Below are 24,744 nucleotides of genomic sequence, written 5' to 3'. Positions count from 1 at the left end.
TTCCAGACATTAAACCAAAATATTTTGTTCTATAAAAGGAAAAAGATGTACTCTGCTAGCTCTGCTGTTTATACTTTGCTGTGTGTGAAGTATTTCTATTATTCATATAATATTAGTGTCTTTTAAAGTCTTAACTAAAAGTGTATCTAATACATATTAGTTATGCCCCCTCCCTTATATTCTGCATAATACAATTATCCTCATCACCACCACCACCATCGAGGGCTTCTTGGCTCTAAGCAGAGTGGAAACAACCACCTCTGAGTATCCCATCCTTACTAGAGCATGCCATAAATCCAAAGTGTTCCAGATTCTCTTTGGAGATAGGGCCCAACTCAGGAGTTTCATCTGAACCGACAACCTGAGACCTTCATCTCTCTATAGATGAACTAGGTTCGTGGGGCCAGTAAGGCACCACTAGTGCAACCAACTCCAGATGACTCACGATCCTGCGAATGACTTGACCTAGCAAGGGTCACAGGGGAAACATGTACAAGAGCCCTTTCTCCAGCCTCAGCTGGACCAACACGTCAAACCCTGCGCTTACAGGCTTGTATCTTCGGCTGTAAAAGTGATCCACCTTTGTGCTTGTCACTGAGACCTTAACATCCATCAATCGATGCCCCCTCTGCCAACAAAAAATGGTGTTAAACACTTGTGGGAACAGCAACCACTCCAATAGGTCAAGTATCTACTGACTGAGATAGTTGGTCTGAACATTCTCCACTTCTGCTCACTGAAAGTGGAGCTAAGCCTCTAGACGTAATAGGACACTCCTAATTTCTCCTTGTTGGTTGACATAAGCCACTGCTGTCTGCCTTGTTTTCCAGGGTCTTCCCAGGGCCTACAATGCCAGTCAAATGGCTCTGAGTTCAAGGTAATTTATTGACCACATTTGCTGGACCACGTTGGAGTCCATCATCTGGTCAGATCATGCTCCAGTGTGGGTTAAATGGAAAAACACTGCGGTAGACCTAGGAATTTGCTACTGGTGTTTCAATGACAGCTTGTTTACAGATCCGGTCCTAGCTAAGCAGATTCAGGGGGGCGGTGGAGAAATATTTTCTTCTCAATGATGGAGAAGAGGCATTGCCAGAGGCGGTGTGGGAAGGGATTAAAGTCATGATCCGGGGGGAAATTATATCATTAGCTTCCTACTGTAAGAAATGTAAACAGGAGGGACAGGCCAAATTAGTTCACAAGCTGGGGAGATTGGATGGGGCACATAAATGGGTGCCCTGGGATAACAGGCTTTTGGGGCACCTGTGGGCCCTCCGCCATCGCCTCCAGGATTTAATGGTGGAGGAATTGGAATTTAGATTACGTGTGCTGAAAATAATTCTTTTGAATTTGGCAACAAAGCTAGTATGTTGCTTGCTCATAGACTACGGAAGCATAAAACACAGAATAATGTTACCTAGGTGAAACTGGCGGAGGGGTTGCTTTATATTAAGACATCAAGGATCAATTTGTTCATTATTACCGAGGCCTTTATAGCCCTGATCCGGGAGTGGTGGTAGAGGAGTTGGATAGATATTTGGCATCGGTACAGATGGATATATATCGGTGGGCTTTTATAAATGTTATCAGGACTTGCTTATCCCGCCATTGGTGCTCTTTGTGAATTCGTTGGGAGAGGAGTCCTTCCCTGCCAACCGTATTTTATGCGGTTGGTGGGGATTACAATACCCTTGAAGAAAGGTAAGGAGCCATCATAGTGCGCCTCTTATAGGCCTATCTCATTATTGGGGGTAGCCACTAAATTCTTTACTAGAGTGTTGGCTGCCCCATATGGACCAGTCAGGGTTTATAGCAGGGTGCCAAGTGGGGGACAATAGCCAGTGGGTGTTAAATTTAATGGAGTGAGCTCAGGTTTCTAAACAGGAAATGGTGCTTTTGGCCATATTTGCAGAAAAGGCCTTTGATCGGATGGACTGGTCGTTTATGTTTATAGTGTTAGAAAAGATTGGGTTTGGTCCCCATTTACACAGCTGGATTCAAGTGGTGTATATCTCTCCGCTGGCTTGTGTTAATAATAATAATTTGTTTCTTGTATACCGCCCCACTAGTAGTTCTAGGCAATTCACAACAGAAAAACTGAGACATTTCCGTTAAAAAAATATAATCTCATACACTCTGCATCTAATACAGCAAATAATACAACATATTCCTGGAAGCGAAGGGAATAACGGGGTACAGATAGAGGTTTACCTCACAGGACACTGAGCAAATAGGGTATGGACTTTTTAGGTTAGGTAGGGAACATTTTCAGGTCATGGACCTGGAGGGCCGCTGTGGGAGCGGACTGCCGGGCGCGATGGACCCCTGGTCTGACCCGGCAGAGGCAATGCTTATGTTCTTATATTTAAAATACAGTTTCACAAATACCTATGACGGTTAATACTTCATTTAAAAATACGATTGATAAAAAACTGTTAAAAACTTAACCTAATAAAAACAGCATCATAAACGTGTACATAATAAAAATCAACATTCTTGTTTATCAAATAGATGAGTTTTTAATAATTTCTTAAACATAGGGTAAGAATGAGCTTGTACAATCAACGGGCTCAACCAGGAATTCATCTTCCCCGCCTGATATTCTAAGTCCTGTCCAAAAAAGTCCTATAACGATAAGCTCTTGGGGCAGGGAAGATAAACATACCTGAGTTTCTGGTATGTTTTTTTGAATTAAACAATTTCAAGTAAGATACTAGATAAGAGGGTAGTAATCCAAAAAGAGCCTTATAGCAAATAGACCCAAACTTAAAAAACACTCTGGCCCCAAAAGGCAGCCAATGTAATCTAGCATAAAAAGGACTAATGTGATCATATTTCTTAAGACCAAAGATCAAACAAACTGCAGCATTCTGAACTAATCTCAGTCTTAATAAAATCTTTTTTGGTAATCCTAAATAGACAATATTACAATAATCCAAGGTAGACAATACTGTAGACTGGACCAGCAACCGAAAAGACTCCTTATCAAAATACTTCTTAATGGTCCTCAATTTCCACAATAATGCATAACTTTTTAAAATTAATAGGTCTGTATGCTTCCTAAAAGTTAAACTACGATCCAAAGTTATCCCCAAAATTTTCAAATTTGACACCATCTGAATTGAATCGTTGTTTCCTGAATTTTTTCATTAGGAGTAGCTAAAATTTTTTTAGTTTTCTCAGGATTAAGCTTCAACCTAAACTGCAACGTCCACAATTCTACCTTTTCCAAAACATTAGAAATCAGAGTGATTAGTTTGTTCGAAATAGCCTTACAAAGTAGCAAAATGGTAATATCATCTGCATATATATAGAACATTACATTCAAACTTTGAAGTAAGTAAGCCAGGGACACCAAGTATATGTTAAACAATGTTGGGGATAAGAGAGAGCTCCGCATGAGTTCCTCCATGCAAAAGAATATTTATCTTCAGTAAACACTTCATATGTTTATGTTTCAAGAACCCGCTAAAACAGTTTTTTACATTATCTCTGATCCCAATTGAATCCAAGCAGCTTAACAGTAGATCATGATCCACTAAATCGAAAGCGCTGCTCAGGTCCAACTGCAGGATCAGGGCACTAGTACCAGTACTGAATAAAATAGTAAGCTGATTCAATAATGATGCTATTACTGTTTCTGTGCTATATCCTGATCGGAACCCTGATTGACGATCATGCAAGATGTTAAATTTATCCAGATATCTTACCAATTCTACATTTACTAACCCCTCCATTACCTTTTCAAACAATGGGATACTGGCTACTGGTCTATAATTGTTTTCACTATTAAGTGATTCTTTAGAATTTTTTACTATAGGTGTAATTATAATTCTTCCTAAATTTCGCTCAAATTGTCCCTTTTGCAACTGAAGGATAATCCATTTATAAAAATTGGTTCTAAAAGTTAACGATGCATTCCTCAATACATTTCTCGGGCAAGTGTCTAAACAACAATATTTTTTTGCATACTTTAGGTATAATTTACAAAATAAATCCCACTCTGGGATAGCAAAATATTCCCAAATCATATCTGTCCTAACACCCTCTAATTGTCTTGTCGAATGTATAGAATCTGAAAAATCATTAGCTTGATCATTAAAAACTAAATGCAAATCTGTAACATCTTTAACTTGATCATTAAAAAATGTTTGTAACCCACTCATTTTATTTTTTTTTTTCATTCAGCCAGTTTATCAGCAGATAGAATAGTTTCCTTTTTTGATCATTTTTTTGAATCAGTCAAATAACCCATGAAACAATTTAAAAAGCTCTTTACTATTAGTTTTTACATCTCCAATCTTTTCCCTATAATAGGTACTACATTTCTCTACAATCATAATTTTGTATTCCTTAAGCTTCATTCTCCAATGAGTTTTATCTTCTATTTTGCCAAATTTAATCCAAACCTTCTCCAACCTCCAGATTAATGGGAGGTACTTGGGGTCTTTTGGCATTAGTTGGAGGACGAGGCAGGGATGCCCTCTCTCCCCACTTTTGTTTGCCCTAGTTTTGAAATCTTTTGTGCAGCAGGTTCAGGATCAGGAAGATGGGGGGTTGGAGTTGGGAATTGAGCATACAAATTATGTTTGTTTGCCAATGATGTACTGTTCATTTTGACGGACCCTAGGAGATCCATCATTGCGGTGGTGGATGAGTTGAATGCTTATGGTAGGTTGTTGGGCTTCCAGGCTAATATGAATAAATCAGAGCCATTGAACATCACTCTGTCTAAGGAGGGGTAGCAGGAGCTGAGAGCAGCATTCCCCTTTAGATGGGTCCGTAGGTCCCTACGATACCTGGGGGTCTATCTGGTGTTGCCAGGCTCCAATCTGCATGACCTGAATTATGAGCCTTTGTTGTGTCGCATTAGCTAGGAGTTGGAATTGTTTGGTCGGTTATGTTTGTCGTGGGTGGAGAGGCTAGAAGTGGTGAAAATGATGGTGCTACCTCTCTTTTTGTCTCACATGCTCCTGATTTGGGTGGGGAGGAGAACATTGAATAGACTACATGTCCAGGTGTTTCGGTTTATTTGGAGGTGTAAAAGAGCTAGAGTGGCGCAGCAGGTCTTATGTCTTAGGAAAAGGGAGAGGGGGTTGGCAGTCCCAGACTTTAGGAAATATTAGCAAGCTGCTCAGTTGTGGGCTCTCATAGAGTGGCAGGTTCAGGACAGCAAATTGTAGGTGGATTTAGAGCAGGAAGGTTGGGGAGGAGATGTCCCATTATTACATTTGCTGTGGCTTCCAGGGGGGTAGTGGGAGTTCAGAGATGGGGAGGGACCTCTAGGAGGATATCGTTGAAGGTTTGAAAGCAAACGCGAGCTTGGTTCATGGCAAGGCGTTGGTATTCTTGGCACATGCCCTTGCAATTTAATTTTGAGTTTGACCCGGAGAGGGCCCCAGGGATTTTTTGCAGCTGGGAAATTAAGGAGTTAGCATATGTGGGGCAGTGTTATCATGGGGGGGGGTCTAAAAAGGTGAAAGCTTTTGGGGATTTACAAAGACAATATGGACTGGAGGGGGGATCTTTTCCCCTTCTGCAGGTCAAACAAAGTTTGTGGTTATTGGAGGACCTTTCACAGGGGTAACCTGCTTTTAAGCTCCTCTGGGGGTCTAGGGTGCCTAAGGGACTTATTTCCCTTATCTATGGCTATTTGAATAGTAGGAGGAGGGGGAAAAATCTAGGGTATGTGAAGGCCTGAGAATTCGACCTGGGTCAGAGGTTGTCTGAGGCTGAATGGTTGTCTGTGTAGGATAGAATAAGGCTGCTTGAGTTGGCAACAGTTATAGTAGAAAATGAATATAAAGTGCTTCTCTGGTTGTATTATACACTGGTACAACTTAGTCATCTCTTTGGAGGGTATACTTGGGAGTGTTGGCATGGATGTGGGGCTGAGGGTACTTATATTCCTATGTGGTGGGAATGTGGGGAAATTTGGGGTAAAAATTGCTCAGATGCTGTCCCAAATTTTGGGAATATTGCCGCTGACTGTTCAAGTGGAAAATACATTGCTGAACCTCCTGATAGTAGGGATGTACAACGAGGAGAACAAGTTCTACATGCTTTGTCTCACAGCAGGGCGAGTGATGGCGGTGGAAGCAAATGTCAGCTTTAGAGTGGACTCGAGTGATTGAAAAATTAGATGGCTGGTATGACATGTATCAGCTGACAGTTTACTTGAGACACCGGATTGGTGCTTTTGTGAGAATATGGAATCAATTTCAGGACTGGTGCAGTCATTATTCCTACTCCTGATTGGGGATGTTAGTGATGTAGGTTCAGGATGTGTTGCTATATTTGGGTGGGGGAAGATATTCTGTACTTTGTTTAGGATTAGCAGTGATACCAGGTGCACTACAGAACCCACAGTATACCTGGGTTATGTTAAGCTTTGGGTGGTTTTATCTATATAATAAAACCCTAGTGGCGCTTGCGCACTCTTAACTGCGTGCTTCCATGATCTGTAGGTCTGTGGCCGCAGGAGTGTGCATGGGCGAGTCCCCAGCCTTCTTCCCAGCACCTACCTACACTGCCAAAAGGACTGGCCGCCAGCGCTGGACTCTCCACAATATTCGACTCCTCTCACCAGCCGCACCAGCATCGGAGAAGGCTTCCGACGCTGGCGGGGATCGAGAGGAGCTGCGGCGACACCTTGTGGGAAGGGAAGCGCCAAAAAACACTCTAGCCGCTACGTTCTTCGCGGTCTTGACTCCAGCAGTGTGTGCAGCACTCTACACACGCTGCTTCGAGGCCTTCTACTGCCCTGGTTTGCTCTGCCGCGTCTCTGATGATGTCATCAGGGACGTGCCAGAGTAAATCAGGGCAGTAGAAGGCCCCGAAGCAACGTGTGTAGAGTGCTGCACACGCTGCTGGAATCAGCAGATTTGTCAGGACCGCGGGAAGGGAAGGGGGGTTAAGGGAAATGCTACTGCTGCACAGGGAAGTGGTGTGGGGGGAGGGAATGCTGCTGCTGTGGCTGCTGCACAGGGAATTGGGGGGGGAATCGAAATGCTGCTGTACAGGGAAGTAGGATGGGGGAAATGCTGCTGTACAGGAACATGGAAGGGGAGGGAATGCTGCTGTGGCTGCTGCACAGGGAAGTGGGGGAGGGAGGAAGAAAGACAGACAGCTACCACCCGTTAATGTAACGGGCTAAAATACTAATATATTAATAAAGTGTCAGTTAAAAAAAATATTTTACAAAGGTGTGTTTAATAAAGGGACAACTGAACGCCATACTGCATTTTCATAAAGGAAGAAGCAAGATGAGAGACTGGGAACTACAACTTCTTCCCCCCACCCTTTTTTTTTTTTTAAGGAAAGTTGACCTTGATGGACCTGCTAATTTTTTTAAGATAAAAATATATAATATTTCCATTTGATTCAAAGTATTTCTTTTTACCATGTGTTCTCTGAAATACTGCTGAAAAACCAGATAGTACAGTTTTCTTTTAACATTATGGCCAAATATAATGCAGAAGCCATCTTTTGAGGAAAGAAAACAACAAATAAGTCTGTGGTGTTAGTCAACTAGATCAGTGTTCTTCAACCACCGGTCCTGCGGACTGGTGCCGGTCCACAGAAATTTCCTGCTGGTCCACAGGGCTGGCACGTGCATTGGGCCCAAGACAGTGCTCTTCAGCCGCTGGTACGTGGTGCGATCAATGCGGTGTTATCTTCGGGCTGACTCCCTCTTCCTGAGTGCTGCAGTGCACAAAGCCACAGATAGTGGCTCCTACGCGCGTCCTATGCCTGAACCGGAAGCCTTCTCTCTGAAGAACGTCAGAGGGAAGGCTTCCAGATGAGGCGCGGGACGAGCGAGGAGCAAATGCCCACGGTTTTGTGCACTGCGTCAGTAAGGAAGTGAGGAACAGGGAGCCGGCCCGAAGATAACACCGGGGGCGGCATAAAACGGCCAGGCAGGAGCAGGCCAGAAGTTAAGGCACAGCATGGAGGGAGGGAGACAACAAAGGGAAGGGGAATGATTTTAGTTTTGAATTTAGTGATTGATTTACATCTGCTGTCTGTATTTTGCAATGTTCAGGAAGAAGTGCATTTGTATCTTTTTCTCTGGGGTTGTACCTCATGCAGAGTCTTGCATCTTAGGGTTTCGTTTGTACATTTTAGTTCTTTTGGTCCTGTATTTGCATGGGATTCTGGTAGGAATGAATGTTGAGAAGCATACAGTGTGCTTTGTGTAGTTTAATTTTGTGGTTAACCATTATGTGTTGTTAATAAGATTATATTGTGTGTGTATATATATATGAAAAATGAATGGAAAAAATGATGTTGCAATTAGTACTATTATGGGGCGGGATCTGGGGCAGAGATGTACAGGTTCTGGCCCACAACTTAGCCCAGTGTTCTTCATCCGCTGGTCTGCAAAATAATTCTTTTATTTCTGCTGGTCCATAGGTGTCAAAAAGTTGAAGAACACTGAACTACCGTATTTGCCGGCGTATAAGACGACTGGGCGTATAAGACGACCCCCCAACTTTTACAGTTAAAATATAGAGTTTGTTATATACTCGCCATATAAGACTACCCCTTCTTCCGCACACCTTCTGCACAACAAATAAAACTTAAAAGAACATCAGAATTTATTTCAACAATTTTAATTAATTCACTAAAGCTGAATAGAACAATAAACCCATGGGAGCTGCCATGCTATTTGTTTTCTAAACTGTTAACCAAACTGAAACTGTCAATGATAGAAGGAAGATAACACATAGAGGGAGAGAGCAAGTGCCGGGCAAGTCCCTAGCAAGTTTGCTGGCATGACAGTTTCCCTTTAAAAGCCTTCAAAAGCCTCCTGTTCGCCCCCGCAACTTCCTTATAGGGCATCTTTATCCCTCTCTCATTTCTCTGCTGACCCCATTTCCAGCATCAATCTCTCTCTACTTTCTCATTCCTGTCTCTCCCCTTTCCCTCCTCTAATCTCCCTGCCAGCTGTTTCCTTCCTTTTTACCTTCTCCCTTCCCTCCTCCCCCCTATCCAACAGTAGCTCTCTTCCCAACTCTTTCCTCTTCCCCTCCCAGCAGCATCTCTCTTTCTACCTCTCTCCAGGTGCAGTAGCAGCTCTCCCTTTATCCATCAGCTTCCCAGCCTCCAACAGTGGCTTCCTCTCCTTCCAGCAGCTCTCAGTACTTGCCTGCAGCAGTGATCTCCTTAGGCAGCCTTGGGTCCGTTGCCGCCTCTGAGGAAAGGGGAAGTTGCCAAAGTGAATCACTGCCCTGGTAAGTACAGAGCTGCTAGGAGAGGAGACAGCCACTGTTGAAGGCTCCCCATGATCTTACTCCTGCTGTGCCCTGCACATTCGCGACCCCCCCCCCCCAAGCCGGCAAAAACAGCTTTGCACCGCAGGCCCAGCCGCCCAAGACGAGTCGGAGGCCCCTACCCGCCGCATCCTGCACGTGGGCAGACTCAGCACAAACGCTGCTGATGGCCCCAATCGACACGCTGACCTCCCCGCGCACGCTGACCATCTTCTCTCTGCCTGCATTTTCCCCGCAGCCCTCTTCGGCGACTCAGCAGGGGCAGCGATCAAGACAGGCTGCAAACGTCGGGACCTTCCCTCTCTGAGTCCCGCCTATTTTGTTTCAACTTCCTGTTTCCGCATAGGCGAGACTCACAGAGGGAATGACCGCCTGTCTTGATCGCCCGAGGCTGGGAGGAACAGAAGATTTCTGCAAACACCATCGGGGCAGAAAATTTAATGGGTCCATCTCGTCAGTCCTGTGCGGACCGGCAGGAATTTTCTGCGGACCGGCGGTTGAAGAACTGTGATGTAAACAGTACCCGGCGTATAAGACGACCCCCGACTTTGGGGAGGATTTTAAGGTACTGAAAAGTCGTCTTATACGCCGGCAAATACGGTAAATTGTCTGAAGATTCTCTACATTGAATTGGTCAATCTTTCACAGACCCAGACTGTAGTACATAGATACAGATTGGTAAGGAATTTTCAGCTCTGAAAAAAAAATATCTTATACACCCACTCTATTAAAAAAAATCAAATCGTAAACATACCAAATACTTGAGAGCTTTTGATTGCATATTTATACGGTCTAAAAGGGACATGCTCTGTAAAGGAAAAACAAAAAGGGTTTAGCTAAGACGTTCACATTTCTATGAAATAACAGAGTTTTGTCATTTCAAATTTAAATATTAAATTCTAGCAAATCCCATGTAGGGGCAATTTTATAAATGATTTAAGCATGTACAGTAGTATTTCATACACTCAAGTATGCGCTCATAAAATTGTCCAGCATGTTTATGGCCCAGTGTATCTAAAAAATGATTTTAGAAAAAACAAAGTATTGAATAAAAGCCGATCCGAATATAAACTGAGGTAACGTTTCCCCCCAAAAGGAGGGAAAAAGGTTAACTCAAATATAAACCGGTGGGTTAATATTCAAGTACCCTGCCCCCCCCCGCACCCTGTCCCCACTCCCCTCCCTGCCGGCTCTGCATCCTGTCCCCCCTCCCTGGCTCTGCATCCTGTCACCCCTCCCTTCCTGCTCTGCCAGGTTCTGCACCCAACCCCCTCCCTCTCTACTCGGCTTTGCACACTGTCCCCCTCTCTCCCTTATGCCCTGTCCCCTCTCTCTCCTGTTGCCTTGCAAGCCTCTGCTAGGTTTGCTATAAGACCTGGTGGGGCCAGCAGTTGGCCGGGCAGGGACAGGAGGGATGGGATCCCTTCTGCTTCCTGTCCCGGCAGACTCAAAAAACTTTTACCCACCCTCTCGCCTCCTCCCTCCTCTTGCAAGAACTCACAGCAGCCAATCACTAGCGGCTCTCCACGGGGCAGGAGAATGGGAAGGCCACTCCTGCTCCAGTATATATATATATATATACATTGTGACCAGTCAGACACAAGGCCTGCCAAGGTCCCAGGTAATCTAGAAAAAAAAGTAAAAGTAAAATCCCGGAAGGAAAATTCCAGGATCTCCCTGGATGATAGTGTGGGAAATAATGTGAGTCACCACCAGGAGGAGCCAGATATATCTGAGGATGAAGAGAGCGAATTTTGTCCAAGCCACCACCGGGGGAGCTCAAGAGGCCCCTGGAATTCAGCTGACACACTCAGAACAGGGCACGCCCCTAGGGTAGATAAGCCAGCAGAGGCATTCAAAGAGGGAAGCCGGTTAGGGAGGAAGTTTAGGCCTTGCCTCCCTAGGGATCCTGCCGGGCCAAACAGGGGCAACAGGCCACAACCCATGGAGCTGACTGAGGCTGAACAGACTGAAGATGTGCCCCACATGAATGAAGAGCCTATGGACTTCCAAGAGGCTTGGGCTGGCTGTGAATGCAGGTGGACTTGGCTTTAAGCCACAAACAGTGAGTGAGGTTCGTTTGGAACTGTTTGTGTGCTGTTTTTTTTTCTTTCTCTTGAATGTTGGTTTTGAGAGAAGGCTTGGAGAGAGTGGGGAGAGGTTTTGCTTCCACCTTGGGAGGGAATTTGAAAGCCTATCTGAAGGCCTTTGTTTTGGCAAAACCTATTGCTCTCTCCTGTTCCTGGCAGACAGCTTCTGCTGCCAGAGGCTTTTCTTGATTTTCTTTTCTGACTGAGAATTGAGGAAACTTGTATGCTGAACTTTATTTTTGGTTTTGATAAAATACCTGCTTTGAAGCAGGCAATGTTAGCTCTCTGTTGAGCTGGGGTCTCAGGAGCTAATTGAGACTTAATAAGCATAAGAAGAAAGTTTGAACCTGATTGTGCATTGCTTTATTTTCTTGCTCATTTTGGCAGTTTTTTTTTTTCTTTCTTCTTGAATGTGGTGAGGAACCCTGACTAATGTTATAAAGTTTGAAGAAGTACTTACCTGCTTTAAAGAATTGAGAAAAATGAACTATTTCTTTAAACTACCCTACTGTTGGGACTTTATTCTTGAGTGGAGTTGATTTTGTTTGCTGCTGAAAGTCCGGTCCTGCAGGGTGACTCCATGCCGGATCACACGCTAAGGTACTGTCTGTTGTAACCACCATGATTTCTACTGAGCCCTGCCCTGGGCTACAGTGGTGGTCGCAACATACACACACACACAGTATAATATATATCATGTATATATAATATTTTTATAAGCATCATAGCAAGAATGATACCACTAACATAGAACTCAAACATGCACACAGTTACATGTTGAGGAGGACACCTCAACAATACCTGAAGCGGAGAAAGTGTTTGCAGGAGAACTAGAAGACAGCCTCACCACAGTTGAAGTGGACTTAGACCAGATATACTATCAGATCGACAAACTTAAAAGTGACAAATCCCCTGGACCGGATGGGATTCATCCGAGAGTCTTAAAGGAATTGAAGGTTGAAATCGGAGAGTTATTGCAAAAACTTGCAAACCTGACAATCAGAACTGGACAGATATCGGACGACTGGAGGATAGCGAACGTCACCCCAATTTTCAAAAAAGGATCGAGAGGGGAACCGGGCAACTATAGACCTGTGAGTCTTACGTCTGTCCCTGGCAAGATGGTTGAAGCACTGATCAAGGATAGCATAGTCCGGCACTTGGACGCACATGACTTGATGAAACCCAGTCAACATGGATTCAGGAAAGGGAAATCATGTTTGACGAATTTACTCCAATTTTTTGAGACCGTGAACGAGCAAATTGATAGTGAGAAGCCGGTGGACATAATATACTTGGACTTCCAGAAAGCGTTCGACAAAGTTCCACACGAAAGACTTCTCAGGAAACTACAAAGCCATGGCATAGAGGGGGATATACAAAGGTGGATAGGCAAATGGCTGGAAAACCGAAAGCAGAGAGTGGGCATAAATGGGAAGTTCTCCGACTGGGAGAAAGTGACTAGTGGTGTACCCCAGGGCTCGGTACTTGGGCCGATCCTTTTTAATATTTATATCAATGACCTGGAGGAAGGAACATCCAGTGAGATCATCAAGTTTGCAGACGATACAAAACTATGCCGGGCAATCAGATCGCAGGATGATAGAGAGAAACTCCAGAGCGACTTGTGTCGGTTAGAAACATGGGCGGAGAAATGGCAGATGAAGTTCAATGTGGAAAAATGCAAGGTAATGCATTTAGGCAATAAAAATAAGGAATACGAGTATACAATGTCAGGTGCAACTCTGGGGAAGAGTGAACAAGAAAAGGACCTGGGTGTACTGATAGATAGGACCCTGAAGCCGTCGGCACAATGCGCGGCAGCGGCAAAGAAGGCAAATAGAATGTTGGGCATGATAAAGAAAGGAATCTCGAGTAGATCGGAGAAAGTTATAATGCCGCTTTATAGGGCAATGGTCAGACCACACTTGGAATACTGCGTCCAACATTGGTCTCCCTACCTAAAGAAGGATATAAAACTGCTGGAGAGGGTGCAGAGACGAGCAACAAAACTGGTGAAGGGTATGGAGAAACTGGAAAATCGAGGACAGACTTATAACACTAGGATTGTTCTCCCTTGAGAAAAGGAGACTGCGTGGGGATATGATCGAGACCTTCAAAATACTGAAAGGAATCGACAAAATAGAGCAGAGAAGATTATTTACATTGTCCAATTTGACACGGACTAGAGGACATGTAATGAAGCTAAGGGGGGACAGGTTCAGGACTAATGTCAGGAAGTTCTGCTTCACTCAGAGAGTGGTTGACACCTGGAATGCTCTCCCAGAGGAGATTATGACGGAATCGACCGTCCTAGGCTTCAAGAGCAAACTAGATGCATATCTCCTTAAGAGAGGCATATAAGGATATGGTGGACTATAAATTAAGCCAGGTGTACACCTGGCAGGGCCTCCGCGTGTGCGGATCGCCGGACTTGATGGACCGAAGGTCTGATCCGGAGAAGGCAGTTCTTATGTTCTTATGTTCTTACTCTCGCTTTGGAGTAGATATGACTTTGTACAGAAGCTTTAAGCAGGTTATTTTTATAAAGGCACATAAGCTGTCTTTATAAAACATGTGTGCCTTTACAACTTCAGAGTCCTATTATAAAATTACACTCATGGGGAGTACTTTTTAATAAAAGTTTTTATACATATAAAGGTTGCTTTACGTGTGGAAAATATTATTTTTAAAATTACCTTGTGGTATTATGCACATGTTAGTATGTGCAGTTATAAGATAACACATGGCATTTTCTCTCTAATAATTGCCAGGGCGATTATTAGAAACACCAGGTCTTCTGAAGTCTAGGGTGGGCGATTAATAGAAGTATTATTTCATTCTTCCAGCTGTCCTTCCTGTGATGGCCATTTCTTTTCTTCACCCTGTCCCCTGTGATGACCACTATTTCTGTCTTCCATCCTGCCTCCTGCAATAACTAGCCTTGCACTCCTCCACCTCTCCTCCAGACCACTGGATCTCTCTTCTTACCTCAACTTGAGTTTATGGTTTTGGGCTGAGTATCTGCATATGCTAAAGGCCCTTAGCATGCACAGATCCTCAAGACCCTGCACTAGCCCAGCACCTGACCTTGAGATTAGGTAAAAAGAAAGATCTGGTTGTTGTTTTTTTTTTTTTGGGGGGGGGGGGGGAGATGGACGATAGAGGAGAGATATAACAAGGGTGGGTGGGTAATTACTGGGGGAAGTTTGATTTTAAAAACCTAATGTTATGGTGTTCATGAGTCCTGAAGCAGGGGGTGGGTGATTATTGGAGGTGGGCGATTATTAGAGAGAATACGGTACTTATAGATGTGCTGTGTGTAGGCATTTCCAGGGGTGTAGTTTGGGCAGAGCATGGATTGAGTTGCAAGGTACACACATTTATAACTGCTTTGGAGCAGGTTTGTCTATTTTTAATTAAAAGTTTTTAAATCAAATACAAACCAAATAGGCTCCAAGAAACAAAGAATCTTACAATCCACAGAAATATGATGCACAACTTTAGTCCACATTATGGGGAAAAAATTACCCTGTAGAATAATAATTACAAAAAAACAGAAGATGTAATAAATTCACCTAAACAGAGCAGGTTTAAACATGCATGTTGGCATCTATGTGCTACAAGGTAGAGAATGAAACGGGAACAAATCTGTCCCTGCAGGAACTTAATTTTCTAATCCCATCCCTGTGAGTTTTGTCGCTGATGCTGCCCCATTCCTGTAAGCTCTGCCTTAACCGCACAAGCCTCGAACACTTATGATTTTAAAATGTTTGAGGCTTGTGCAGATGAGGATGGAGCTTGCAGGGACAGGAAAAGAACTCACGGGGCAGGGACAGGAAAATGAGTTCCCGCGGTGACGGGGGAAAATTTGTCCATGTGTCATTCTCTAAAGGGCCAGTTTTTGGAGCCTATTTTATAATGGCACATAGGCACCTATGGTGAAATAGCACAGTTACTTACTGTAACAGATGTTGTCCGGGGACATCAGGCAGATATTCTCACATAAGGGTGACATCATCCATAGAGCCCAATACGGACAGTCTGAAAGTGAACTGTCACTTTAAATTTTTTTAAGTGATCGTGACTATCTGCACCGAGCATGCACGACTGCCTTCCCGCCTTTAGAGGCTCAAGGTACCTCAGTTCTGTAAGCAAGCTAAGAAGCCAACCAAGGGAGGATGGCGTATCTTACACCTGAGAGAAAGAGACTATACTTTTTTCTCCCCTCCACCTCATAATTTCTCTCGAATTGACCTCTTCTTCATTTCCTCCTCTTTACTTCCTTATATCACTACCTTTGATATACTTAGCAGAACTGTATCTGACCACCCTGCCATTACCCTTATGCTTAACATAGAAACATGACGGCAGATAAAGGCCAAATGGCCCATCTAGTCTGCCCATCCGGGGAGGCAGTCGTATGTGTGCGCACGATGTTGGGAACTGAAGAGCTTGAAGAGTGAAGTCAGCCATCTGAAGCGCAGGATCCGGGAAATGGAGGGACTCTACATCACAGAAGACCCCTTCCAGACAGACGATTACCCTATGAGAGAGAGGCACATCGAGGATCAAGTCATAGAACTTGAGAAGTTCATTGAAGACGCCTACAAGAGAGTGGAAGAGCATCGAGGAGATGAGAAATACATTGAGGACAACTACAGGAGGGTGGAAGAGCAAGAACACGAGCATCGAGGAGATGAGAAGTACATCGAGGATGACTACAGGAGGGTGGAAGAGCAAGAACACGAGCAACACAGGAACAAGGTAGATGCACAGAACGGAGGACACGAACCATCTGACACAGAGGCAGAAGGATCCCATGGAGGAAACCCACAGGAGGAAGAGGCAAGATCCTACTAGCACCTTGAGGGACAAGAAAGAGGAAGCACCAAGGACACTGATCTGCGACCACAGCGGAGATTGAAAAAAGGGAAGTCTGCAATCCTGGTGGGAGACTCGATCCTAAGACAGGTGGACAGTCACATAGCAGGGGGGAGAGAGGATCGGCTGGTGACCTGCCTCCCAGGAGCAAGAAACAAGGATATCATCGACAGAATAGAAAGGATCCTGGAGGGAGCAGAGACGGAAGAGACGGCAGTGTTGGTCCACGTCGGGACGAATGATGTCGCCAGGAGAAACTACTTATAGTATCCCCAACTATGGCAATGTGTGAAACAAAACTCTTCTATCCAGCCCAAATATATCACATCTAACATTGATGGGTACTGGATAAATAATTTTTTTATATATAGTTTTCTTATGTATATCTCAAGGAAGCCTCAGCCCCACCACTCCACCGCTGTATAATCTCGCAACCGCGGGAAACATTATGTGGTGCCTCATCATTGGCCGTCCCCTTTAATGTGCTTAGAATGATTATAATAATTTATATTGTTCAATAAATATATAAGAATATAAAGTGCTTAGTACTTGGCTTTAAATCAGCTTAAAATTTGTTTCCTGGTCAGCCAAACCTGGGAGTGAGACCCGACATGTTTCGCTCAAAGAGCTGTATCAAGGGTCACCCTAAATGAAACAAACCAATTTTAGAGAAGAAGATACAAATCATCTATACATGACTTATCCTCCTCCCTCCAAATTTATAACTGTTAATGTTATACACACTAATTCTTCTTGTACAAAAAACCTTACCGAGGTTGCCGCTGTCATCCGACTCAACTTTCAGTATGTAAGAAAGATGGCGGCGGCGTTCCTACCTCCGATTTAAATACTTCCCCTAAACTTGTCATTGTACACACCCCTTCTACCTCATTCGTTCATCCTCTCAGCCAATCACTGTCATCCACTCTATCTCACTGTTGAGCCCCCTTGGTTCAAGCGTATCTAATGTAAAAATATATCGCTGTTCACTCTCATTCAATCTTACTGTCTCAGAAATGCTGACAACTGGGGTGGTAGCCAGGCGTCATTGGGTCTCTTTAGAAGATAGGTTGAGGCAGGACCCAGCGGTCTGTTAGCACCTTGAGCTGCTGAAACGCTGCCAGTAACCTTGGATGGGCCTCTGTGCTGATGAATCCTGGTAGTACTGTTGAGAGCAGCAAGGAGGAGGGAAGAGTCCCCCTACTCCTTCCAGGCAGTCAAAGAGGCCTATTCTCCGCTAGTGACTTAGGGCAGCAATCCGCCACACTGGCCTTAAGATCAAGGCCTTTATCAAAAAGCATCTGCCCCTTAAAGGACAGTCTGCTCAAGGTAGCCTTGGACACCGAGTTGCCTGCTTACTGCTGGATCCAGAGCATCCTGCAAGGTGAAACTGCATAAATAGATACCTTGCTCATGACTCCAATAAGGTCACCTGCCACATAATCCACATCTTCCTGAATGAGGTGAGGGCAGGCATCTGCTACTGCCGAAAGGGTCCGGCACAACGTGGTAAGACAAGCTCTCGCAGCAAAAGAAGTGGCAACAGTTGCCCTGGTCTTCAGAGCCAGGGTCTCAAATTATTTCTTAAGCATTCTTCAGCATGACACAACTTTCACTTGGGATAGCAGTATGCATGGTGACCTGAGCGACTACTCGGCTGGACAAAGAGCTGCTGGAACTCAGGTGCCATGAGATAAAGTTTAGCCATGGCCTTAGCAATCCACAATGACCCCTCCGGGGTCTCCCACTGTTCTGTGATCAGGGCAGTAATATCCAGATGAACTGGAAAGGAGGCCTAATCATTAATGATTTTCATGACTGTGCATTTGGAAGTGGAGGGCTGAATCAAAAATAAAGTGATGGAAGGAGAGCAACCTAAAAAGGCAACGAACACAAGGATCATCCCTCTGGTCAAGAGCCAGGGAGGCCTCATGGATGTTGGGCCCAAAGAGGGAACCAGAGTCATCCAAGACTGAATCAGAATCCTGGGACAAAAGTGGTATGAAGTCTGATATGCTATCACACCTGTCGAGATCTGGACAGTCACTAGAGTAGACACAAGAAGCAGACACTGGAACAGATGCGCCCTGGGTTGAAGGCTGCATGCCCACAGGCTGCGCACCCTGTCCTGGACGTGTCAGAAAGGCTCTCCACATAAGATTTACGAATGCCAGGAAAACGCCTGGTGCAGGGAAAGTAAATGAAGCCTGCAAGTTCTCTAGCTGGGCACTCACAGGGTCTCCAGATGCCATATGCCTCTGCTTCACCATCAACGAGCAAAAAGTCCCAGGTGATATTTTCTACCCATCTCCCAGATCCTTTGGTTCCTATGTGGAGAAATTAACTGTTTACTTTATTAAAATATGAATATTTGGATGTCCGCAGCGGTGGCCCCGGTCAATGGCGGAAATTTAGGAAATTCTGGGCCCTTGTTTGGGAGGGTCTGTCCCACAGAGCTAGGAGTTCTTTTTTGAACTTTTGACACTGGAGTGCTGGGGGTGGGAGGTTCAGGGGGGAGGGTCTTTTTTTTTTTTTTTTTGGGGGGGGGGGTTGGGTCTCTTATGTATCCATGAAGTATTAAGCCGGATGTCCTTGTGCAGTCTGCTGTTGTATTCTGTATTGTTGTTGAGTTTGGTGTGTAAACATATGATAAAACAAAATTTCAATAAAAATAATTTCTTTTATAAATAATAATCTAAAAGAAAAATCAGCCAGGTATATTCAACATCACTTTGACCTGAATAAGTGCTGTTCAGTATCCAGAGAAAGCCATATTGATCAATGGGCTTTTGATTTTGGAGATATAAGGCTCTCTTTTCCATTCTGTATGAGAAAATACTTAGGTGACTCCAGGTCTTGTATGAAATTGCTGAATATAATGCTACTTAAATGTATAACTCAGAGAACATGAAGAATAGTTACTTTTGCAGATGCGTCTTCATTAGCTCCATAATCTTGATCCCACCTAAAATATAAAATATTTTGGAATTAAAGATAATCCTGAAGACTATATTTTAAAGGATTTTTAAATGTTAATATGATTAATTGTCCAGAAATATAAAATGAATTTCATAACACAGATTGATGATGCACTAAAGACCGTTAGTAGGCAAGAGAAACCCAAATGTTACGGGGTTGGCCTTTATTAGTTCAGGAAATAAAAAGCCTCTTTCTGCATTGCATTCTTAAACAAATCATCATCATCTTACCAGTAATGTAAGATGTCAACTGAAGCCAACCCAACATTTGTTGTAAAACAGAACTGAGCAACTCATGGCTGGTATAGGCTGGAAAGGGTTCAGTTTCTATGTAGCCTACATTGGTTTCCAATTATCTAGCACAGGGGTAGGGAACTCCGGTCCTTGAGAGCCGTATTCCAGTCGGATTTTCAGGATTTCCCCAATAAATATGCATTGAAAGCAGTGCATGCAAATAGATCTCAAGCATATTAATTGGGGAAATCCTGAAAACCCAACTGGAATATGGCTCTTGAGGACCGGAGTTCCCTACCCCTGATCTAGCAGGTAGAACCCAAGTTGATATGACAATTTTCAAATAACTAATAACACAACTGCTAGAAATTTGAAGACTCCAACAAGGATGCTAGAAAAGGTTCACAAGAGGAAGGCGAGCAATCCAAGCTGAGCCCATTCAGGAGCTGGTCTAGCACTCACCTTTTCCTTCCATCTCTCTTCTCAAACAATTCTCCCCTTTTTCCACATCTCCCCCCAGGTAAGTTCCACAGCTTCAACTATGCAAATTTATCTATAAAATCAGGAATAGTAAAATAAAAGAAAGTGCCAGCATGTATAAAGCAATGAAGCTTCACTCTCCTCCTGCTAGCCAGATGGCCTGCCAGGGTCTAGACTACGTGTGTCAAAACACAAGGCCTGCAGGCCGAATCCGGCTCAGCTGGCCTTTTTATGTGGCCTGTGGCAATGCTCCTGAACATCCCCTTCTCACAGCCCGGTGTATCCTCCCTCCCCAGGGGTCCTAAAAGTTACATGAATAAAGCTATTATATGAAAAATACTGTGTCAATTGTATGTGAATGTTGGTGATGTGACAATATTGATAATGTGCAAACTGGTGACGAATAGTGATAAAAATGTTAATGGTTGGTGAGCCAAGTGAGAATAGTGAAAACTGAGGCATATGTGTAAGTGTGTGTGTCATGTAATAGACACAATTCGACCAAAATAGAGATGAAATACCATATCTCAGTGAGACTTATGCTATAGCAATCTAAATATAGATACCCAAAAGTGAGTTAAAAGTATAAGGAACAGCTATAACATAAACTGCGAAAAATGAGAATGATTAGGAATACATACTTAAAATATGAGGATTCAATGGTAAAAACAAATGTGGATATGAAACGAACTACTAGAAATCTCTAAGGAAATGAGTAATACAAATAAAAAGGTAAAAAATACAAATAATAAACATCAAATATAAAAATATTTTTATTAAAAATAAGACAAACTGATAAAAACAGACCGATGAAAAAAATGCTCCTGATATCAAATAAGCAAAAGGCCTTATAATGTCCACCTCCCTTTCCTAAACCGTAATAGAAGTTATTAGTGCAGGGAACCACTCTGAATGCTCGCTCCCGACACTCACAGGAACTCTATGAATGTCGGGAGCAGTGCTGAGCAGTCAGTGTGGCTCCCTACATTAATAATCACTACCACGGTTTAGTAAAAAAGGGGTGGGGTGGTTAGGAGAAAACCTGGATATTAAAAATGCAATCGAGGAAAAAAGTGGAAAAATAGGAATGATCGACCATAAAATCAGGCTTAAGGGATAAAGCGTAACGGAATATAGCCTAATTGTATATATGTGACAGAGATACTTGCAAGGGCTCTCCTAAAGCATATTTGGCTTGGAGTTTTGAAGGACGATCTGTATGCTTCAGTAGAGCACGACATTTAAGCTAAGTTTATTGTTATTTCACCATTACAGGACATTGGACTTGCACTGCTTTTGTGTATTTGATTTGAAAAAAAGCCCCTCCACCCCCCCAGGCAACAGATCTCCTTTGCCAATTGTTGTGTTCTTGAAGTATCTGAACAACAAATTTGGGTATTTTCATCAAGTGGTTTTTTTAAATTTTAACCTATGTTCTGTGTGTGTATGGTGAATGTTGAGATATGGTTGCGTGATTAGGGGTGGCTCTTTTGCTTTTTGCATAGTGGAATATGTTTCCAAGTTTATTAAATAGTTTGATTTATCGCCTATTCAAAATTCTAGGCGATGTACAAATTGTTCAAAAATTTAGTTAACATATCATTTAAAACATACAATAATTTGGGTAAGAAAAGTAAACTTATTTAAATAGATATAAATACATTTAGGTGAGATATTTCTACGTATAATAATGAAACAAAAGGGAAGTTATTTAATGGTTACATTCATTGTTAAGTTCAATAATTCAAGGGAAGTACATTAGGAAGGGAGACACTGACGATTAACAAAGAAAATTAGATTGGCACTGCAGAAGATTTTAGTCATTAAAAGCATCTGTAAATAGAAAACTTTTAAGTTTGGTCTTAAATTTTTCTAAGTATTTTTCTTGTCTTAAATAGAGTGGGAGATCATTCCAGGACTGAGGGCTGTTATAGAAAAGATTGTATTGCGCCTTGTGTTAATAACTTTTAATGAGGGGATAGCTAATAGATGTTGATCTTGTGATCTGAGAGATCTTGAGGTAGTATAAGATATTAAGACTCTAAAAATAAAGGCAGGAGCTTTGAATTCTAAAGCTTTAAAGGTAAGTAAGCATTGTTTATATATAATGCGGTGTGCTACCGGAAGCCAGTGTGCCTTCTTGAGTAATGGTGAAACATGATCAAATTTTTTGGCTTTATAAATAATTTTAATGGAGGCGTTCTGAATTATTTGTAAACGCCTAAGCTCTTTTTGTGGCAAACCTATAAATAAGGCGTTACAGTAATCAATTTTAGAGATTACAAGGGAATGAAGTAAGATGTTCAAAGATTGTGCACATAAAAATTTTGATATAGATCGGATCTGGCGGAGTCTGTAAAAAGTAGATTTGACCACTTGGCTTATGTGATCGTGGAAAGATAATTTATTATCAAATATTACTCCTAAAATCCTAATATTTTTGGCCATCTGCAGGGAAATGCCTTTATTGAGATTAGGAAAGGAAAGTGTTTCCACAATCTTTCCATGGAAAGAGCATAACGTTGGTTTTTCTGAATATTTAAAGCTAGTTTATTAGTTTTGAGCCAATAATGAATTTGATCCAGTTTATCATTTATTACTGCTATTTCTTGAGGATTTTTGGTATTGATTGGATGTAATAGTTGTATGTCGTCTGCGTAGGCAAATACTGTAAATCCAATGGATTGACACAATGTCATCAGAGGGGCTAGGAAAATATTAAATAAGATAGGCGAAAGTATTGATCCTTGGGGGATTCCATAAGGCAGTGAATAACTATTTGGGGTGGCATCGTTAAGAGAGACATTCGATGAACTGTTATCGAGGTAAGACTGGAACCAAAGCAGAACTTGATCAGTTAAACCGATTGATTGAAGCCTATTTATTAAAAGACTATGATCAATAGTGTCAAAGGCAGACGATAGATCAAGAGAAATCAAAATTACGGATGTATGGTGATCTAAATGATATTAATATAGATGTTGTCATACCAATTAGAGAGTGTTCTGTAGAATGATTTTGTCTGAATCCTGTTTGATTTGGATGCAATAAGTTGGTCTTTTTTTTCAATGTATTCAGATATTTGGTTAAAACGATTTTTTTTCAGTTATTTTAGCTAAGTACGGAATATTAGCAATTGGCCTATAATTAGTTTTTATATCGGAACCTATTTTTTGATCTTTAAGAACTGGGCGTATAGTAGATTTTTTCCAGGCTGGTGGTACTTTACTTTGTTGTAGACTAATGTTGATTAAAGTATGTATGTAAGGACCAAATATAGAAAAGTATTTCTTGAGGATAGTGGGGGATATTGATTCATTGAATGTTCCTTTATGATTGATGGTTTTAATAATCATTTCTAATTCTTTAAGACTGGGAATGTTAAATTGAGAACATTTTGAAGTAAGTGATTAATTAATTCATGCTCTAATGTAATTGCAGATTGTTGTAATGTGAAGTTATTTCTGATTTTTTTTATTTTATCAACGAAACTGTCTGCTAATTCTTGTGCGGTTGGAAGAGGTTTAATGTCATGTGAAAGGTTTTTGGATTGCTGATTAATTGATTTTAAAATATTGTATAATACGGTAGTATTCTTGGCCTGGATAATTTGCTTTGAGTAATATTTCGATTTTGCATGAATTATTTTTTCTTTGTAGTATGTTGCATGGTCTTTAAATTTTGAATGTTGAGAATTTAGGTGGCAATTTCAAATACCCCAACATTAACTGGTTAAATTACATCAGGGAGTGCTAGGGAGGTAAAATTCCTAGACATCATACATGACTGCTTCTTGGAGCAACTAGTCCAGGAACGACAAGAGGGGGAACTATTTTAGATTTGGTCCTTAATGGAATGCTAAGGCACAGATCAGGAGTTAACTGTATTGGGTCTGCTTGGAAAACAGTGATCATAACATGAACAAATTTGAGCTGGGAGTGATGTCACAAAATAAATCTACTGTATGTGTGTTTAATTTTCAAAAGGGTGACTATGATAAAATGAGGAAAATGGTTAAAAGAAACTAAAGGATCAGTTCCATAGTTTAGGACCGCGAACCAGGCATGGATGTTATCTAAAAATACCATCGTTGAAGCCCAGATCATGTATCAGCAAAGGCGATTCATGTATCAGCAAAGGTGGAAAGAGGAGGAAATGAGAGCTGGGCATGGTTAAAGGTGAAGTGAAAGAGGCTATTAGAGCCAAAAAAAATCCTTTAAAAAAAATGGAAAAAGGATCCGAATGAAGAAAATAAGGAGAGAGACAACCACTGGCAAGTTAGATGCAAAGCATTGATAAAGATATCTAAGAAAGAATATGAAGAGAAACTTGTAAAAGAGGCAAAACTCATAACAATTTTTTTAGGTACATCAGAAGCAGAAAACCTGTGAGGGAATCTGTGGGACCGTTGAATGATCAAGGAGCAAAAGTGGCACACAGGGAAGGTAAGGCCATAGCAGAGAGACTGAATGAATTCTTTGATTCGGTCTTTACAGAAGATGATGTAAGAGATCTACCTGAATCGGATATGGTTTTCAAGGGTGATGATACGGAAGAACTGAAAGAAATCTCAGTGAATCTGGAAAATGTACTAAGCCAAATAACCAAATTAAAAAGTGATAAATCACCTGGACTGGATGGTATACTAAAAGAACTCAAACATGAAATTGTGATCTGTAACCTGTCGCTAAAATCGTCTGTAGTACCTGAAGATTGGAGTGTGGCCAATGTTACGCCAATTTTTAAAAAGGATTCCAGTGGAGATCCGGAAAATTACAGACTGGTAAGCCTGACCAGTGCCTT

General features: G+C 42.3%; 1 protein-coding gene across 5 annotated transcripts in view; it reads right to left on the bottom strand.

The window, feature by feature from the left end:
- LOC117353570 (uncharacterized protein DDB_G0271670-like) overlaps positions 1–24,744 on the bottom strand; it is a 507,083-nt gene that overhangs the window by 95,896 nt on the left and 386,443 nt on the right. For all 5 annotated transcript variants that reach the window (XM_033929661.1, XM_033929662.1, XM_033929660.1 and 2 more), the window contains 2 exons: positions 19,172–19,214; positions 10,030–10,083 (listed from right to left, as the gene is read on the bottom strand). In XM_033929661.1, the coding sequence (XP_033785552.1) occupies positions 10,030–10,083; positions 19,172–19,214 (97 nt within the window). The remainder of the gene's footprint in view (positions 1–10,029; positions 10,084–19,171; positions 19,215–24,744) is intronic.

This window comes from Geotrypetes seraphini, chromosome 2, assembly GCF_902459505.1.
Source record: "Geotrypetes seraphini chromosome 2, aGeoSer1.1, whole genome shotgun sequence".
NCBI lineage: Eukaryota > Metazoa > Chordata > Amphibia > Gymnophiona > Dermophiidae > Geotrypetes > Geotrypetes seraphini.
The sequence above is the reverse complement of the archived record's forward strand: the minus strand, read 5'-3'. Positions and strand labels throughout refer to the sequence as shown.